The 19,270-nt window shown below is 45.8% G+C and overlaps 1 protein-coding gene across 1 annotated transcript; it reads left to right on the forward strand.

Annotated features, from left to right (window-relative positions):
* Window positions 1-17,361: 17,361 nt before the first annotated feature.
* Window positions 17,362-18,764, forward strand: SP9 (Sp9 transcription factor). Its single transcript, XM_026123595.2, has one exon. It carries the CDS (start codon window positions 17,390-17,392, stop codon window positions 18,704-18,706), a length of 1,317 nt encoding a protein of 438 aa, XP_025979380.2. The 5' UTR covers window positions 17,362-17,389; the 3' UTR covers window positions 18,707-18,764.
* Window positions 18,765-19,270: the final 506 nt, after the last annotated feature.

Below are 19,270 nucleotides of genomic sequence, written 5' to 3' on the forward strand. Positions count from 1 at the left end.
CTAGCCGTGAAACACCTTGAATAGCCGGACTTGATAGTACTTAAGTGCTCATATAGGTGTGCAAATCCTAGCCACCTCCACCTGGCTATACCTGGAAGACAGAATGGTGGAAAAGTCATGATGCAGAGTCCAGTTCTCAAAACTGGAAGAGAAATAAGGAAATTAAAATCATGAATTGGCCTCTTACCTAGCCTCGTTATGTACAGCACTTGCTTGAATGTCCTCTACTCTGCTGAGAAACATCAAGCTGTTTCAGAAGCACCCAAGTAAGGGCTTTTAGGGAACTGCCAAAGCTTGAGGACTCTTTGGCACCATCAGGACTTAAAACAGAAAATATGGGAAGTGTCTCTAGTGTCTGAGGAACCTGGGACATGAGCTAGAATCTTTAATTGCACAATTACAGGTGACATTCTGCAGATGAACATGCTTTCTCAGTCCTCTAGATTCTTCATAAATTCCTTTAGAGGCAATCCTTCATAGATGCCTTTAGAAGTAATCCAAAGACCCCAAAAGTCTATGAACTATGAGCAAAAAACCCCACTGTCTTGGAGATCCTATGTATCAGTGTATGGCATGAGCACATGTAATCATTATAATAGTTACAGAGACAAATTTACCAATTACGTATTTTTGGATTTTTTCTTACTTCAGAGGTCGATTTGATATGAATGTTATCTAGTATACAATATAATATGATATTATACACTATGTACTGAGATTTGGACTGTTTATAAAATAGTTTCAAAACTAGTTATTCTTCTTTTATTTTCTCTGCTCAAGGTGCAATAACTGTATATATATGCAGTCAATGTTCCACCATGACAGCATTCAAAAATTACTAGATTCCCAAAAATCATGAATTTGACTTGACAATAATAAGAATGTGTCGTGGTTTGGGGGAGGGAAGGAAGGTAAAACAATGACTTGCTTTTTGATTTTTGAATCTCCAAGGAAAGCTGATAACTCCTCTTTAAATATTTCAGCCTTGAAAATAAACATGACCAGGTACAGCTACAAGCTGCAGAATAGGGAAGTCACTCCCATACCATGTCAGTGAGAGTGTACATCATACCAGGAGATCTATAGCAATCCCATGCTATTAAACACACTTCTCCTGAAAGTGTGAGATCCCCTAGTAGCTGCTCAGCAGGGGACTGCATTTACCCTGCAAGCTTCCTAAAGTGGTCTGATGCATGCAAAATGTTTAAATTTGGGGAGAATCACAAACATCAATATCTCCAGTGTCCAAAACATGACCTACTTTTCAATTGCTCACTAAACAAGACATGTCCAAGGTGACATGATATGAATTGGTTAACCTGAACCTGCCTAGACCCTGCTCTGTAAATCACACACCATGACAAGGATTTGGTTGTGAAGCCTCATCAGGTAAGTCAACAATCCATCAGATGAGAAACATGCTCCAGTATCTCAAAGACCAACCAGTCTCCTTGGAAAGAAGAAATTATAACAATGAGGCCACCTCCGTCTTTGATCAGTCTTCCTGTACCTGACAACAGTCCACTAGTAAAAAAAAGCATTCTGTCAGCAACTTAAATATTGCAGTTTTATATTCTTGTAGTTCCGGGTAACTGCAAGAGTTAAGCATTTTCAGAATACTGGATAGCTTTTTTCTCGCTTTTCCAGTATGTGCCATTCATAATTACTGACTGAAGAAATATAAGCCTATTTAATTTTGAAATGTAAAATTGTGATAGATTGTGAACTGCAATAGGTATGTGCCTCTGCAACTGGGAATTTGCCCAGGGAAAGCACCTGAAAAAACCCTCTCCTGATTTAAACATCCCTAAATACTAAAATGTGTTTGTGAATAAGAAGCTTGAGACATTCTATTTTGTTTAGCTGAGCTGAAAGATGGTAATCTAAAATCTCTCAAAAGTCTAAAGCACAGAAATTTGTCAAATTCCTGCTTATAAAAATGCTCTGTTAAAATCTTTATTTCATTATCTCAGTGATGGGGATGAATGAACTTTAAAAAGGAAGTTCTGTAATTGATTCTGAAGTTAGATTCCTGTCATTAGATAATAATTTGATAGATTATTTTAAAACCTTTATTCATTATTTACCTTTTGTTTTCTCATCATCTGGCTTCAACCCTCTTAAAGAGATTAAATGGAGACCATTTTTAACTTTGATAGCAGTGCCTGTGAAATAATCCTTGAAACTTAGTAATATCAGTACAGAAATGCTTACAATTAAGCAATTTCCAATTGTGGCCTAGATATAATTAGTATGCCTTGCTGAATGAGCTCTTCTCTCCCAATAATCTTTTGCAAAAGGTATTTAGACACATTCAGGTGGAATCTTAGAGATTCTCAGTTAAACATTTGCATTTTTAACAGTCACGGCTCTGTTGATCTGAAGACAGAATCACTAGTATCAATGCCCACTTTAGCCAGTACTGCACTGCTGAAAGCATATTCATGTTTTAACCACTACCCATTTTCTTAGATCTCCCATCATTGATACAGAACTGCCTTCGGAAGGATTTTCTTGAAACTGATAGATAAAAAGTGAAACTGCTCACAAATGCAGGTTATGAGTCTGTCCACTGGGTGTATCTCTGTGGCTATATACTACTTGTGGCCATTATAAAAGAAAAAAAAGTTGAAATCAATAAGAATTAAATGTACATCATATCTTCTGACCTGTATTACCTTTGGACAGTTACAGCACTACACTGATACGTTAAATGAGTAACTCGCAAATTCACAATGTTAATGCATTCAGAACAAATAGCTAATAAATCTAAATTTTATTTCCATCATAGAAAAGTTATGGAAAATACAATGCTTTTTTTTCTTTTTTTTTTTTTTTTGCTTTGGCTTGTCCCAAAATAGAACTCACAGTTACAAGTTTTTCTCTTCTGGAATTGAAAAAGTGTATATGAAATGAGCTGTAGGCATACAATGCTGGAGTTGGGTAGGTCTTTTCTTCCTTTTTATTTAATAAAAACAAATACTTGTGTGCAAACATAAGATCTCATCCTAGCGCTAATATATACAGCTAATATATAATTACTATTACATTAGATGTGATCCTAATCTAATAGCAATTAGGGCTTAAGTGAGGTAAGATTTTTAAATCAACCTTTCAGTGTAGTCCAGTTCAGTTTCTCTTAATGTCAATTCAAGTCCTTTCTTTCTAAATAGAGCAGCATATTATTTCCTAAAGCCAGCTAAAATTTCTTTTGGAAGAGCAAAGCTTCTTTTTTTTCCAGTACAGTTTCAACAGTTAAGACGACTGTTAAACTATGCAGGAATTTAATTACAGTCAAAAGTTCCGAGGCCCTAACATATCTGACTGATCCCAGTGTGAGCAGTGCTCTTCCAGATGATTATACATAACTAGTTTGCCTGAGTTTAGTGTTATTCATATATTAAGAAATTTGGCTAATACTCCAATACGGTTCTATGCTGAGTTTCTTATGCTGCTCAGATCCAGGGTTGTGCACACTCGTGCACAATGTGGATTTTTGAACAACGCAGTGGCCACCAGGATCCCTTACGCTGTCGAAGGAGGATCCTTCCCAGCCACAAAGTAAGAGGAAAAGTTTTGGCCCAAGCAGAGACAACTGTTTAATATATTCCTAAAGAACAGTGTCATTGGCTTTGTATAACTATTTCCCTCTTGCTCAGATAATGGTATGCTCCCATTCCTATTCTCCCAACCATGTGGAACACATACCCTTCTACCACATGTTAGATTTCATACTTTATATTATTTAAATGCCATGGCACTGTGTGTTATTAATCAAAATCAAAATATTTTGGAGCTGTTTGTTAAACAATTTTCCAGCTTCAAAAACTTACAAAATCACAATCTGAGACACTCAGCTGCCTTGAAGATCTCTTCAGAGAATACTTCAAAGAGTAGAGGTCACTTAACTATATTCAACCCTACAAATGCAATGAAACATTTTTTGTTTTAAAAGTTAGCAGGAGAAAATGTTATGTAATTGTTTTAAATTGTTGGGCTATTTAAAATTTCATATTAAAATAGTTAAGTTCCATGATGAGACTTGTCTCACAGCTTCTGACATGCACAGGCTATAAAGCATGTGTATTATTAATTTCAGAAATAGTTGTGGATACATACAGTGAATTAAACTGTCACACTTGATGTAATTATTAAGAAAGATTATGTACTATGCTCAGAAGTTCAGATAGTGCCCTTTTCAGAAGTTCCTTTGGTAGTTTTATGAGACCTAGCCCAACCTACAATGACCTTGTCACACCGGACTGTGGTATGAAAGCTCTTTTTGTTTAAAGCTTGTCTTCTCAGTCTTATTTGCAGCAGAGTGGTGTTCTTGTGAATGCAAGCGATTTTAGTTGTTAATAAATTGAATGCATCTCATTAACATTTTTACATGCACATGCAAACAATATAGAGAGTGACAAAGGAGCATGTAGTACTTGTCACTTGATTTCAAAACTGCAGATTTGCTGTCTGTATGAAACGACCTTAGGCTGAGTAACCTAGCCGCAGCAAATCACATCTAGTGGGCAGTTGTGTGGCTGAACATTTTTAACATTATCAATCAAATTGCAGGAGTCTGTAGTACCGCTTTCACCTTGTTATTTAAAGTGAGGTGTGATCAAGCAGTATTAGATCAACCCTGTTACAGCGGTGTTGCTAAGCCAAAAAGAGATGCTCCAGCAGCCGTTCTATTTCTAGACCTGCTGTTTTTCCTGTGCAGATGAGCATTCTTCAAGCAGGAAATGTATCAACATGTGTGTGTTTTTAAATACTTTGAAATGCGGGGGGGAATTAATTTAGTCACAGAAATGCTTTCAGTTACACACTAGAAAAAAAAATCAGCTACACAGAAAGCAAAGTGCTATACATTCTGAATTTAAATATAGAGCTACATGATCTGTGATGTTTCTTACAAGGAATGGGAAACAAAAATGCATTGCTGTTTTAAACATTGCTAGTTCACTGCAATATTTGCTGCCTTCACAAACTAGTCATGGGACTTGATCCCACAGCAGTAGTCTCACTGAAATCTTACAACCAGCTCACCATGTATTGATGTGATTCACACTTGTGCAAATCTGGAATATGCTCTTTGGTATTAATTTTAAACTGCTCATGCGAATGCTGATTTCAGGAACAGAGTATGGTAATAAATGCACAGTGTTCAGCAGCATTTTTGACTTTAAAAGTCTTGAAAATATACATTTTTGGTTAATGCAAAGAAAACACAGACATGCGTGCATACATATGGAGGCACACGTTTGCACACCTCCCCTAGAAAAGTGACATGCCAATATTGGATGGCTAGCTGCTAGTTATTTGCCATTCAGGCAATCATTGTAGAAATAGCATACAGTTAAATGGTCTTCTCTTCTAATAAATTTCAGATAATAACAGTAAAGTAAGTCATGGAATTTCTTCTGTGCTAACTGCTTAAAAAACAAAACAACTTACACTTAAAAATGGTTCAAGCTGATTACAAAATAAGCCTTGCAAAAATAATTAGTTTTGTGCCTACATCTATTGAATATTTAATATAGAAGAAAATGCATGTCATGCAATTTGGAAACTAAGTAATGATGTATATTTTGACTTCTAAAAATGTTACGTGGCCAGGTTTGTATACTTCAGATATAAATGAGAAATGTAATGTGAGAGAAGTGATTCGCCATGCAATGATGCGTCATTTGAATAGCCAGTAGCTCAGGTTCCCTCTCCTGTGAAATAGAAAGAACAATACTTACTCTGTAGAGGTGCTGCTAGACTTGATGAAAACATAGACATTAAAAATGTGTCCAGGAGGAAGATGCTATTAGAAGAAAAATTATCAAATATAATAATCTGAACATGTTTGCCACTGTCAAGTGTGTGGAGGGTCTGGAAAAATGATTATTTCTTAGTCTTGTAAATTACTGGAATCTAAAATAAAATTGTTGGTATTTCTGTTTAAAGGAGTTTTTTTTTCTTTTGTTTTTCCAATTGGTTTTGTAACAACTTTTGTTTGGTTATGCTAAATCACTCTCTTCTAAAACATTTACCCTAAGAGTATAGCAAAATATGTACTGTAGAATGAAAGAAAAAAAAACCTGCCCTCCTAAAAGGTTAGTACTTACTTTCTTCCCCCTTCTCCTTTTTTTCTTTTTTTGGGGGAGTGGGGGATGTGGGTAGTTATACATGTAAGTCTCTAACAGGCAAAAATCTAACTCTGCTATTTGGTATGTTATTGCTATTTTTAAGTAGACCTTTTACAGTTTGGTCTGATTTCGCGTTTATCTGTGGGACAAATTCTACTGACAGGTATCAAGTGCCTCGTCTCCTGGCAAATGATCAGTTCTGAATCCCGTCCTTACGGATATTTGCTCTTTGGGGATGGAAAAAAACCACAACATGTTTCATAAAGCTCAAATTGGCCTTATCAAACAAAACATCTGCTACATTTGTGAGTGACTTGTGACAGCAGGAGACATCAGCTCTGGCCTTAGCCATAGAAGTCACTGCAGTTAATGGAAGCTATTATGGAAGAATTCTGGCAAGACTTTTTTTTCAAACAGCTAAAAAAATTAAAAGAAAAATATGTTATGTTGTTATGGTAACAGCTGTTTGAAAAATACTGCAACAAAAGGCAATCGAGTATCAAACTATCAAGCTGCTAGTTTGACTATTTAGTTTCTTTTTAATTAACTAATTTATAGGGATCTTGTCCTTCTTTCTTATGCAGCCACAAATGTGAGTGTGTGCCCTCAGGTAAGAGACTACCTGCAAATAGTTTGTAGGATCTCAGTCCTGGAGCTGCAAAACTGTTGATACTTCAGATTTCTTCCACACTAAGTTCCTCTACGCACTGGACATCCAAAAGACCATTCAGCATCACTTGGGCTGAGCCCCTTGTTCACAGAGCGATAAAACCACATTTTGTCATATTTACCAGTCTGCACTTTTGGGACAAGGAGGTATTCTGTGACTCTTACTCCTTCACAGGCTATTGCTAGTCTCTTTGCAGGTACCACATCTACTCCCTAAAAAAGGGCAGTATCGCTTCTGTGCGGTCTGGGAATCGGCACTTTTCCACCTATTTGGAAAAGCAGGGTTGCAAAGCAGTCTGCAGAATTAAGGCTGAATGCAACAAGGTACTCTTCCCAAGCCTGCCGTTGTATTTTGTACTTCACAATTTTTCAGAAAACTCTCTCTAAATGAACATAAGTTTCCACATGCACTAACTTCATCATCTTACTTTGAGTAGGAGTATGTAGTCCTGGGGTGAAGTTTCTGTTGTAGTTAGTGAATAATGACTTGGGTATTATTACTCTTATCATTTGATCTATGCTTTTGAAACATCATGTTTACAGAAAACAAGCAAGCACCACATACTTTTTGTGGTACATGTCTCAGGCTGAACAAGCCTAGGAGCAGCTCTGCTAAATTTTCTCCAAAATGCATACTAGAGAATAAAGTTATACTACATGAGTACTGCATAGGTGTTGTGAACCTCGTATTTCTTCATACAGAGATGAGATCTTAGAAATGTGAAACTTGCATTTAGTTTCACTGCTTTTAATCACTCTGAGGTGCCGAACAGTACACACTTGCACTGAGTCCTGTTTTAATGAGATAAACTCACATGTTTTAACTAATAGGATTACGAATTTGGGGTGGGGGGTAGGATACAGATGTTGGCTTCTAGCTGTTTTGCTGTAACCAAGAATATTGGAATAACATTATTTTCTAAACAGACAAAAGTTTTTAGTGCCAACATCGAAAACTATTCATGTTAGCATGCAATAAAAGCCACAAGAAACATTAGACAGCAACAACCCACAACAACTCATTTTGTATCACTTTGCAAAAGAGAAAGTGAGCTGCCTGTTTACTGCAACCATCCAAATTTAGTAATAATGTGCCATATAGGTCCTACTAAAACTCATACATATATATGGAACTGAGTTTGGAAACTGAATGCAAATGGTGGTATTTCCAAATGCACCCAGAAATCCCTTAAGCATTTCAGACATTCCAGTCAAAGCGGTTCTTTAATTTGAGACCTACTTACCACATTTGTTTTATATTAGAAAATGCCGTATACGTTGTTTATGTTTGTGAAAGTCAGTGGAGAGAGATTTCGGTAAGTGTTCTGAACGAGAGATTGCGCCGTTACTGTAACGAGGACAATTATGGACAGACACAGGTAATAGCTGTTTAGAAAGTGTTAGGAGCATTATTGTGGATAATAGACATTCTTTTCTTATCATTGCCCTTACGAGTTTCATTTTCCACTAGTTTTGTCTGCCTAGATTGCTTGAGACAGCCGTAGTCTTCTCATTTACATTAAGTTAACAAAAAGTTGACTTCTGGTGCGTCCCAGACTGAGTTCAGCTGTACAAAGGTCTGGAACTGCGAGGGAATACCTAAAAATGTCAGGCATGTCCAATATCTAGTGCTGCTGCAAATTATCACCTCTTCCAGGTCAGAAAGGCCAAAATAATTTCCAGCTCTATTTTTCTGAAAGCCATTTTCATTTAATCTGTCCTTTACAAATGGTAAATTTAATGAGAACTTCAGGACTAACTCAAACTAAAATTAAAAAGAAAAAACTTGGTATATATGTATTCAATTCAAATGTATTTCAGTAAGCAACAACCTGGCCACTATTGAAATAGTTCTCAAGTACTATTGAAATAATAGGTATGTTCGCAAAGGAAACCTGCTTTCCTTTAAAGTGACTGTACGCATTATTTCAGCTTCTTCTGATAATAGCACATTTAATACCAGGGCCAAGATGCAATCAATCTTTTTTGTTGGAAGAAAGGGTTATATTGTACCCGTATGCTTACATCCTCCTAGCAGTTTTAATCCGTTATGCAGCCTGAAATTCAGCAGGGCTGCTGCTTGGCCTCTGCTGTTTTACTCTTTCCTGCTTTTTTGTGGGGTGGGAAGCGCAGAAGAGGTGAGAGTGGGACTGGGGAAGAGGAAGGGAGCCTGTCTCTGAAGAGACATTGAATTAGACTGGAGTGAATAGTTGACGTTCTCTGTAATTATACACACATTGAACTCTTTACAGTTGACTTAAGTTACTTCGAACTGCATTGGTGTGGCCCTTCATATTGATTAAAAGCAGCATCTATTTACCTTAGCAATAAATGTGGAGATTAGTAAAAGTTCACTTGATCACAATAAGAGACTGATAATTAGAGGGCAATGCAACCCAGATGGAACGCCAGTGCCCGGAGCAGCATGCTGGGAAGCACAGGCTGCTTTTTCACAAGAGAACATACACGTCTAGGTTAAGCCTTGCAGAAAGCACTTATGTAGACAGTTTTTGTACAGACACTTGAAGCAGGGGAAGGCCAGGACCTGTCCTGAGAAGGCTGGCACAGCAATTCTCCTGGGCAAAGTGACAAACGCAAAGCTCTGGAGAAGGAAAAAAACTTTAAAGCACAATGACTAAATGGGCAATCTCTACAAAACCTTTGAAAGAGGCTCCACATCTTTTATTCTTCTTTCACGTCTTCTCTGTAAGAAAGAACAACTTTAAGGTAAGCAGGACACACTGCTGATTGTATGTGTTAAGCTCTTGATGGTGTAGGCTCTATAAGAAAGGGAAGAACTGGGCTTAGTATGTGAGAGACTCAATAGAAACACTCCCTCTCATTATAGGACCTCCTATAGGCAATGGGGAGGACAGTTCATGTCTTCCTATTGCATCTATCGTTCAGTTTGCACAGCAGATGTTGCATTTTACTAATCACTTTTTATCAAGGAAAGAAGCAGCTGATAACTGGATTAGTAAGTGAACAGTCCTCAATGGCATATGAACAACTCGGAAAATCAGATTCTGAAGTGGCTGTATCCACACTTTGTAACAAAGGGGTCGTATCTCTTCATGGGCTTTGACACCCATCCCTTGTCTCTTTTCTTTGTACAGATATTGATGCGCTGTGTGCTTACCTCCTTGCAGAAAATGACATGATAAAATGGTGACTTTTGACAAGCATTGAAGTGATTTCTGGAGACCGAATGTAGAAAATAGTAGACCAGACTGTTACTGAAATACAGACAATAATTGGGACCTTGAATTAATAACATTCGCCATCGTATGATATCTCAAAATAAATTTCCAGTGGAAGAAAGACTTACAAGTGTTTTTTTCCTAACAAATGCTGCCACCAGTTACACTGGTCCCATCGAAGAGCTATTTTTAAGAATGGTTTAGTTTTTTTCACGTGTGCTTTCTTTTCAGTGGTTTAAATTCAGAACATGCCAGAAATGTTTAACACCAAGCCAAAGATTCATTCAGTCACTTCACTGCAGCTATAGAGAAGACCGTAATTTTCCAGTGCTAAGTAGCAAGGTGAATAAGATTAGCAAAAAAAGATATGGGAAAAGGGGAGAAATAGTAGCCATCCAGCGCCGTAATGGCGAACGAGGGTCCTAGTCCTTCTGCCCTGACTCTGTGCACCTCTCCCGGAGCACTGGCAAGCATGAAGTCACCAGCCTCTCGCAGCCCCTACCTTTCTGCCAGGAGCTGGGAGGAACTTCCCAGTCCTGAGAGGTCCCGTGTCTCTTTTGGAAGGTGACAAGTACAGATGGACTCAAGGCCTACAGGGTGGCTCCTCCGGCTTTGGTAGCCCCTGCTATTTTGCCCTTTCTTCGTTTCAGGATGGTCAGAGCAACGGGGCACTGTGCAGGAGGCTCTGCCATAGCCTCTCCCGCAGCACCTGGCGCATCCCAGCTCCAGGACTTCAAGGGCTGGTGGTGCCGTGTCCCCGCTGTAATTAAGAGGCTGCAAAGCGACCCAAACACTTCGTTAAACAAACGTGTAAGCCACTGCTTTCCTCGTTGCCTTGCATATGCACAGCAGATTAGGGGCTTGTCTAGGAAGCAGTCAGGAATCTCTTTGTTTCCCTCTTTCAGGTACAAGGTGAATTAATCTGTTTGGAAACCAGCAAATCTCGCCCCCCACCCCGCTATGCCTGAATTCCTCCAGCCTACATCTCCGGACAGTAAAGGCAGACAAAGCTCGAATACCTCTCCAGACCAAGGACTTGAGCCTGTTTCTTTGCCCGTAAGTTTTCTAAATAAATCGCTTTTGTTGTTTAAAGCTGTGATGAATGGACACCCAGGGCCAGGTTGGTCGCTGGAACAGCACAATGGATGTAAGAAGGTTTTTTTTCTTTGCCATATAAATCATTCACATTGTTTAAGGTACATTGATCAATCTAATGGCTTGTAATAGGCTCCTAATTGCCACTAGGAAAGTACTGCAAGCTTGCATTTGAACGTGAAATGGTTCATGATCTGAGCTGAAATTCACCTTAAGCTCGAGCTCCAGTAATTACAGAACATGAGGAGCACAACGAAGGCTGCTCCGTCCTCCCTCGTCCTCATCCCAGGACGGGAGAAGCGGGGAGAGGGGAGCAGACGAATGGGGGAGCCAGTGTATTTTCCTCTTCCAAATCAGCAATTCATTAATGGGCAAAACCTGCAGTAGGATTTATTGGTCATTGTGGACTGAAGAGAACTTTGTAATGTCAATCATCTTGCCTATTACAGTCCCACGTATCTCTATCTGCAGAGAGACAGCTTTCTTCATCACAGGCAACAATCTGAGTCACGCCTTGCGAAACGGGTTATATAAAGAGCTAGGACGGCATCAGAAGCAGGGTACCAGAAGAGAGATGGGGAAAGGACTCTGCCGTTTTAAGGATGCTCTGTTTAAGCGCACCTCCCACCTCCCGCTTACCCTCCACGCTGACGCTTACCTTCGCCTCCAGCGAGTCCTGCTAGGCACCTGCAAGCTGGGGAGCCCGAGGCGCAGGGCGCCTGCCGGGTTTGGGCTCCTCCAGGCAGGCTGTCGAACTAACCCTTGGGGTCAGTGCTCGTCTGCTTCAAATACAGACCTAATTACCAAGTCGTCAGAGCTTCTGTAATAGACGTGTATGAAAAAGGTGCTTTTACGCTCTATAAACGTGGGTCCAACCGTTTACTAATTAAACTTCTTCTATTTAGAAACACATTCATTTAAAGAAAGCTTTATGAACGCTGGCACTGGCTGAAATTCAAACCTACTGCAGTCTGAGCTTGTCGTGTCTAACCTATATATCATAACAGCATTGTAAAGCATGTGAACCAAGAGATAAAATCCTCATCCTCACACAGTGCTCCTCAGACTTTCCTATCAATGCAGAAAACAAATCTATGATGCTGTTGAATAATCTTCCAATAATTGTAGTAATTAAAATCATCATACAGTCTACAGTCACCTTCCTTCCTTTGACACTAGTCTTCCCTTTAATTGTTAACGTGTCTTCGGCTGAGATAAACAGAACAAGAGAGGTTTAAAATACACGGTCCAAATAAATTTAGCAGAAAAGAATTAGTTCTATAAACGTATTTTGGAGTGCAACAATAGCCAAGAGGATTTTTTAAACTATCTTGCAGATTTTCTAAGTGCAGTGTAATACGTGTCGCCCTGCTACTTCTAAACAGTGTCACCTTAAAGACCGAGGAAAGATTAAAGCCCTATCTAGTGCTCCATCTTGGGTCTTTATTTGTAGGGGGGTAGGAGGAGAAGGGAGTGTATTATGTAACAAATATTCTAGGAAAGCTCAGGCAGAAATTGTTGGAGAGTTCCTGGATTTTAATTTAATTTCCACGATCTATTTGATCCCAGTGCTCACCCCCTTTTTATTAACTATAAAAGATTTCCTTCTAATCAAAAGCTGCACTTCATCTTTACCCACAAATGAAAAACTCCACGGCAGAAAGAATTCAGGGGACTCAACAGGCGCCAAGGTCTGTATTTTAACACTATCTATCTCTATATATTCGTCCCCCTTTTACTACCTACTCTTTGGCAGAATAGTGGGGAAGCCTTTTCTTAACTGAAGTTATTAATTTACCATCAGCTCCCCCCCTGCGTTGCTCTGATAATCAATGGTGGATTCTAGATCACGTAAATGAAAAGGATAATTGAGAGACAGAGAGAGAGGGTCGTATGGGAGCCCTGTTGCTAAAAAAAAATGGCAGGACGCTATTATTTGCACAAGCGATGAGCATTTCGTGCCTTTCCTGCACACGCTCCTTCTGCTTGGCAGCAAAATTAGGCTGCTTCTCTTGAACTTGGAAGGCTTTACTCCCTTCCCACCCGCGACATCCATGCATAAAACTCCGTGCCCCTCCTAGGATTCAGAGGAAATTGTATAGCAACCTTGCATTTAACTGCTGTTAAATCGATTTATTTGGGAAATATTTGGCAGCTCTTTCCCAGAGCTCTGTTTGAACAGAAGAGCCATTTCATCTGACGCTCTTGACGATGAACCCAGGAGCCTTCCAATCAGCTCTAATGAACGAATTGTTTCCCAGCTTCACCTCCTAAAGACAGCAACTTTGGTAGTTGCACAGATCAAAAGACACACGTAAAGGGAAGAGGGGAAACAATATTGTTCAAAGGAAGTGAACTGTTGCATTTAATTAGGCTATTCTTCTTTATTAGTATTCATATTGAGATTTTTTTTAAGATTTATGTTGATTTAGCCATAGTGTATTTATGATGTAAATATATTCCGAGATGAAAACGTCACGGATCAATTGTAAAGGACCCGGATACATAATTTTAAAAAATCAGTTTCAGTTTATATGAGGTTCTCACCCCACTTTCGCTTCTTAGTCAGATTTGTTTATGCAGAATCGACATTTAATAGTGCTAATTGCACTCCAGTTAAATTGCCCTGATTGCAGAAAGGGAAGCAATTTTCGTGCTCTCTGTCTGGGTTTGGAAGAAATTGTTTTATATTCACCTCTTTATAAAGAAGTGGAGATAAGGCACCGAGCCTTTGCACAAATTGCACTTATGGGCTGACTGGCAGCATTCAGGCGCTATAATAGAGCATTATTTGGCCGTTTTGAATAATGTAAAGCATTTGCTGAAAGCTATTCTCCTGAAAATTGCTTTAACTTTTAAAAGGGTGATGATTCACTCCAAACCAGGCCTTTGTTACATTGTCATTATCCCCCCAAATGTTTTAACAGTCAGCTCAACACTTTAGCATAACACACTGATCTTTGTTTAAAAACTAGATTTTTGGAGTATGAAAAAATCTGTCAGAAAATACTTGACCCCCCCTCAAGGTTTGAGCAGCGCTCCCCGTCTCCCTGCCGCTCGCTCGGTCTCTCCCGCGGGTCCGCTTACTCCTGTGGTCACGACGGGGACCAGGCGGCGTGAGGGGCGCGCACCCGCCCGCGCCCGCGCCCGCGCCCGCGCCCGAGCCTGCGCCCGAGCCCGCGCCCGAGCCCGCGCCCGAGCCCGCGCCCGAGCCCGCGCCCGGCCGAGAGCGCTCGCCGCGGCAGCCCGGGCGGCGGCGGATGCCTTCAGTGGCCGCCGCAGACGGAGCGCCGCGACGTCACCAGCTCTGCGCGGCTCGCGGATTACTGTAGCGGTGACTTGGTCGGCTCCCCCGGCAGGGGGGAAGACCCTCTCCCCGCGCGGCCCCGGGGTTGGCCGGCAGCGCCCCGCTGCAGCTCGGCGATCGGCACCGTCAGGCGGGCGGCGGCGGCGCGGCTCCCCCGCGGCCGCAGGCACCTGTTGGGCCACGGCCGCCGCGGCCCCGCGGGGCTCCGCGCCCGGCCCGCCGCGCCCCCGCCGCCGCCCGCCCCGCGCCCCGCGCCGCCCCGCGCCGCCCGCGCGGGGCCTCCGCAGACGGGGCTGGCGAGCCGCTCGCTGCGCCCCTGCGCCCGCCGCAGCTCGGCGTGGAAGGAATGAGGCGCAGAGCAGTATTTCCTCCCGCTTCCCCACTTCTGGTTAACACGCAGCGACGGAAAGGCAAACGCCCTCTGAAAATAGCCCTAGACGTCTAAATAAAAGACAGGCTCCAGTGACACCCTTCCCCATTGCGGCAGAGGTCCTGCAGATTGCCTAACGCAGTGAGCGGCAAAATGCAATTCTTGCCTTATTTAAGCATGAAAAAAATCAAAGCAAGGAAAGAAAAGCGAAATCCTCTCAAATTCACGGTTTCTCCGTCTCGCTCCTTAGCAATGTATATTTTGCATCCACTGTGAGGTTTTACACCGGGTGACCGAAGCGGAATTGAGGAGAAGAAAACATTGACTAAAAGGCAGAGCAAGCACCCAGCGCTGCCTGAACGCACTCGCATCTCTGGTTCGGAGCTGTAACTAGCTGCGCTGGGGAGGACAGAAAAAGAGGGAAAACGTAACCCTCTCGGCGTTACAGAGACAACCGCAACAAGCACAAGTTGCACGTCTGCTGAGCTTCCGCGGACGCAGCACGGGCAAGTTCTAGATAATTGCTTAAGAAGCTTCCAATAATCACAAACCAAGGGACGAGCTTGCAACACATTTAGGAGCCAAGGTTTGGACTTACATTTCGCACATGCAGAGAGCAGGTAAAGTCTCTGTCGCTCACTGGGCGTGTGGAGTGTGCACAGTGCAGAGGCCACAGGCAAGTGCTGGGCAGGCTTATTCCAGCAGCGCCCTAGCACTGCTAGGAGGGAGCAAGCTTTCTGCCTTTAGCAGCACTGTTTTCACGGGGGTACAGAAGGCTTGAAAAACGTGCTCTAGCCTGCAAATTTGACTTTCAAAGTATTTAGCCGGGGATTACTCTGTAAAATAAAATCCTCTCTCTCAAGCGACAGGATGTCATAGGCTTTTTTCTTATCGTCTCCCCTAGGTACGGAGGGAAAGGGATATGTGTTGGTTAACTGTCTTTGGATTTCTTTAGGGTTATGTAACTAAAAAGCGTCCTCAGTTTCTTTTGCAAAGAAAGCAATAAATACATTGTGCCTGGAATCACTTCTCATATTCTATCAAAAAAACTGTGACATGTTTTCGCAGAACGTCAGTATACATTATCTGCGTCCAGCACGGACGGCTGTCCAATGGCCTATGAAGGAAGCAAAGGGCCTGTTGAATAAAAGGAAATACACGTACGTTTTCCTGGATGCGAGGACTATAGATAATTGAATAAGTATTCGGGGGTACAGCGTGTCCTGCCCAGCGCATAGCCAACAGAAACACGGCTGAGCGGCGCTGGACGCGACGCCAGCCCTCCGCGCACGCTGACCCCCGGCTCGCAGCTCCTGCCCTTTGCAGCTTTCCCCTCTTTTCCCGCAACCAGCTGGCTAAGAAGGAAGTGTCAGCCCTAACTTCAGATTCCCTGGCTTTTGTTGGTTTGAGTCGCAACCTAAAGGACAGCCAAGCCCAGGGCTGTTTTTGTAGTTAATTGCGGTATAATTTCCCCAGTCCGGAGCGCCGAGTTTTATCCCCCGCCTTTGACTGGCACGCGCCCCGAGAGCGGCGCCCGGCGCCGCCGCGCGCTGATTGGCTGCGGCGCCGCTCCTGCCCGCGCTGCCCGCGCCCCCATTGGGCGAGCGCCGCCGCCAGCGGTACTTCAAAGCGGGCGCTCCCCGCACTTAGGCAGAGTTTAGCCCCGCGGAGCCGCGAGTGTCCTTAGTGCCGCGGGCGCAGCGCGGGGCGCCGCCGGGCACGCTCCGCCGCAGCCTCCGCCGCCGCCGCGCCGCGCCCCCACGTCCGCCCGCCGCCCAGCCAGGGACGTGCTATGGCTACGTCGATACTCGGGGTAAGTTGGCGGCGGTTCCCGCGCGGGCGGCGTGCTTTTCGTTGCGGCTCCCCCGGCGCGGTTCGCCGCCCCTCGGGAAAACTGTTGCTGCCGCCGTGTTGCAGCTTCTCGTGGTGTAAATCGCGCTGATCCGCAAGCGAAGGGTAATTTCGATGCGTTTCTGGGGGCTCTCAGCGCAGGTTTCCAGCGAGATGGCTCGCCGAGAGCTGTAGTTCAGAAACTCTTCCGACCCGAGAGAAGTCAGGCTATTTTCCCTCCGAACTTGAGAAGCGCAGTGCTAAATTCCAAGAGATCTTGCCTAAAGCGAGCCACGCTGGTACTAAAGCTCCGTACCACGCTTCCATTCCCGCCCTCTCGTTTTCCTGCCGCTCTGACACGGTGGATCTAGGCGACATCGCCTTTCGTTCCCACGAGATCGGTGCTGTAGCGATCGCAGCTTGTTAGAGCGGCCGGGCGCCAGCCCAAGCGCCCGCAGCCGCCCCCGGGCCGCGGCTCCTCCCCGGGGTGAGCGCGCCGCCTGTCCCCGCGGGGCCCTGCGGAACGGGACCCCTCGCTTCCGATGCAAAGCAGCTCAGCGCGCACCCCGGCCAGGCCGGTCCCCGGAAACCGGCAGGACGCCAGTTACGCCGAGTTGGGCAGGGCTGGAGTTTTCGCCCAAAGTGACGGGAAACTTTCTGGCGATGCCGCTTCTCGCGCCGCGGTCGCCGCCGCGGGTGGCCGGCGAGGCGGCTGCGGTGAGGCTCACGGCTCGCTTTGTCTCCCTCCTAGGAAGAGCCGAGGTTTGGAACGACTCCCCTGGCCATGCTGGCCGCGACCTGCAACAAGATCGGTAACACCAGCCCCCTGACCACCCTGCCCGAGTCCAGCGCCTTCGCCAAAGGGGGGTTTCACCCCTGGAAACGCTCCACCTCCAGCTGCAACCTGGGCTCCAGCCTCTCGGGCTTCACGGTGGCCACGAGCAGGGGCTCCAGCGGACTGGCCAGCGGCACGGGCACCGCCAACAGCGCCTTCTGCCTGGCCTCCACCTCGCCCACCTCGTCGGCCTTCAGCAGCGACTACGGCGGGCTCTTCTCCAACTCGGCGGCGGCGGGCGTGTCGCCGCAGGAGCCCGGCGGGCAGTCGGCCTTCATCTCCAAAGTGCACAGCTCGGCGGCCGAGAGCCTCTACCCGCGGGTGGGCATGGCGCACCCCTACGAGTCCTGGTACAAGTCGGGCTTCCACTCCACGCTCTCGGCGGGCGAGGTGGCCAACGGGGCGGCCTCCTCGTGGTGGGACGTGCACACCAACCCGGGCTCCTGGCTGGAGGTGCAGAACCCGGCGGGGGGGCTCCAGAGCTCGCTGCACTCGGGCGCCCCCCAGGCCTCGCTGCACTCCCAGCTGGGCACCTACAACCCCGACTTCAGCTCGCTCACCCACTCCGCCTTCAGCTCCACGGGCCTGGGCTCCACGGCCGCCTCGCACCTGCTCTCCACCAGCCAGCACCTGCTCACCCAGGAGGGCTTCAAGCCCGTGCTGCCCTCCTACACGGACTCCAGCGCGGCGGTGGCGGCGGCCAGCGCCATGATCACGGGCGCCGCCGCCGCCGCCGCCGGGGGCGGCTCGGCCCGCTCGGCCCGCCGCTACTCGGGCCGCGCCACCTGCGACTGCCCCAACTGCCAGGAGGCCGAGCGGCTGGGGCCGGCGGGGGCCAGCCTGCGGCGCAAGGGGCTGCACAGCTGCCACATCCCCGGCTGCGGCAAGGTGTACGGCAAGACGTCGCACCTGAAGGCGCACCTGCGCTGGCACACGGGCGAGCGGCCCTTCGTCTGCAACTGGCTCTTCTGCGGCAAGCGCTTCACCCGCTCCGACGAGCTGCAGCGGCACCTGCGGACTCACACGGGCGAGAAGCGCTTCGCCTGCCCCGTGTGCAACAAGCGCTTCATGCGCAGCGACCACCTGAGCAAACACATCAAAACGCACAACGGGGGCGGCGGGGGCAAAAAGGGCAGCGACAGCGACACGGACGCCAGCAACCTCGAGACGCCGCGGTCCGAGTCCCCCGACCTCATCCTGCACGACGGCGTGGGCGCCGCCCGCGGCCCCGGCAAGGAACCTACCGCGGGGCCCGGCGACTCCTAGGGGCAGCGGCCGCCCGCGCCGGGGCCGCCGCAGGAGCCGCCGCCGCCTCCGAGGGAGCCGCCGCCGCCGCAGGGACTCGAGCGGAGCGGCGGGATGCGCCGGCCCCGCCGCCCGCAGCGCCCGGCGCGGCCGCGGGCCCGGGCCCGAGCGGCAGCGGGCAGCCGCCAGCCGCCCGCCCGCCCTCCCGGCGGCCCGGCCCGGCCCGCCGCCGCCGTCGCCGCCGGGGGACTCCCGGGCCAGCGGGTCCCGCCTGGCGAAGCAGTTACAAAGTGACACTTTTTTCCGTTTGCTTTTCCTCTTCTTTTTCTGTTCAAAGGAAAACATCCTAAGAGAGGCTTAAGGTGAGAAATTAAACTGCAAGTCCGAGACAGTTCCTCTGTATCTCATAAACATCTGTATAAATAGGGTACAAAAACAGATTGTGTTCGCTTATTTTTCTTGTAAATGTTGATCTGATAGGGGGGCTTGGGGATTTTCTTTTTTTTTTCTTTTTTTTTAATCGGTGAATTCCTGAAATTCAGGGAGGTTTTGGGGGTTTGGTTATTTTTTTATTTTAAATTTCTG

Source organism: Dromaius novaehollandiae, chromosome 7, assembly GCF_036370855.1.
Source record: "Dromaius novaehollandiae isolate bDroNov1 chromosome 7, bDroNov1.hap1, whole genome shotgun sequence".
Lineage (NCBI taxonomy): Eukaryota > Metazoa > Chordata > Aves > Casuariiformes > Dromaiidae > Dromaius > Dromaius novaehollandiae.

Excerpts from the sequence above, each read along its gene's own strand:
- SP9 (XM_026123595.2), top strand. The coding sequence starts at position 17,390 with ATGCTGGCCGCGACCTGCAACAAGATCGGTAACACCAGCCCCCTGACC.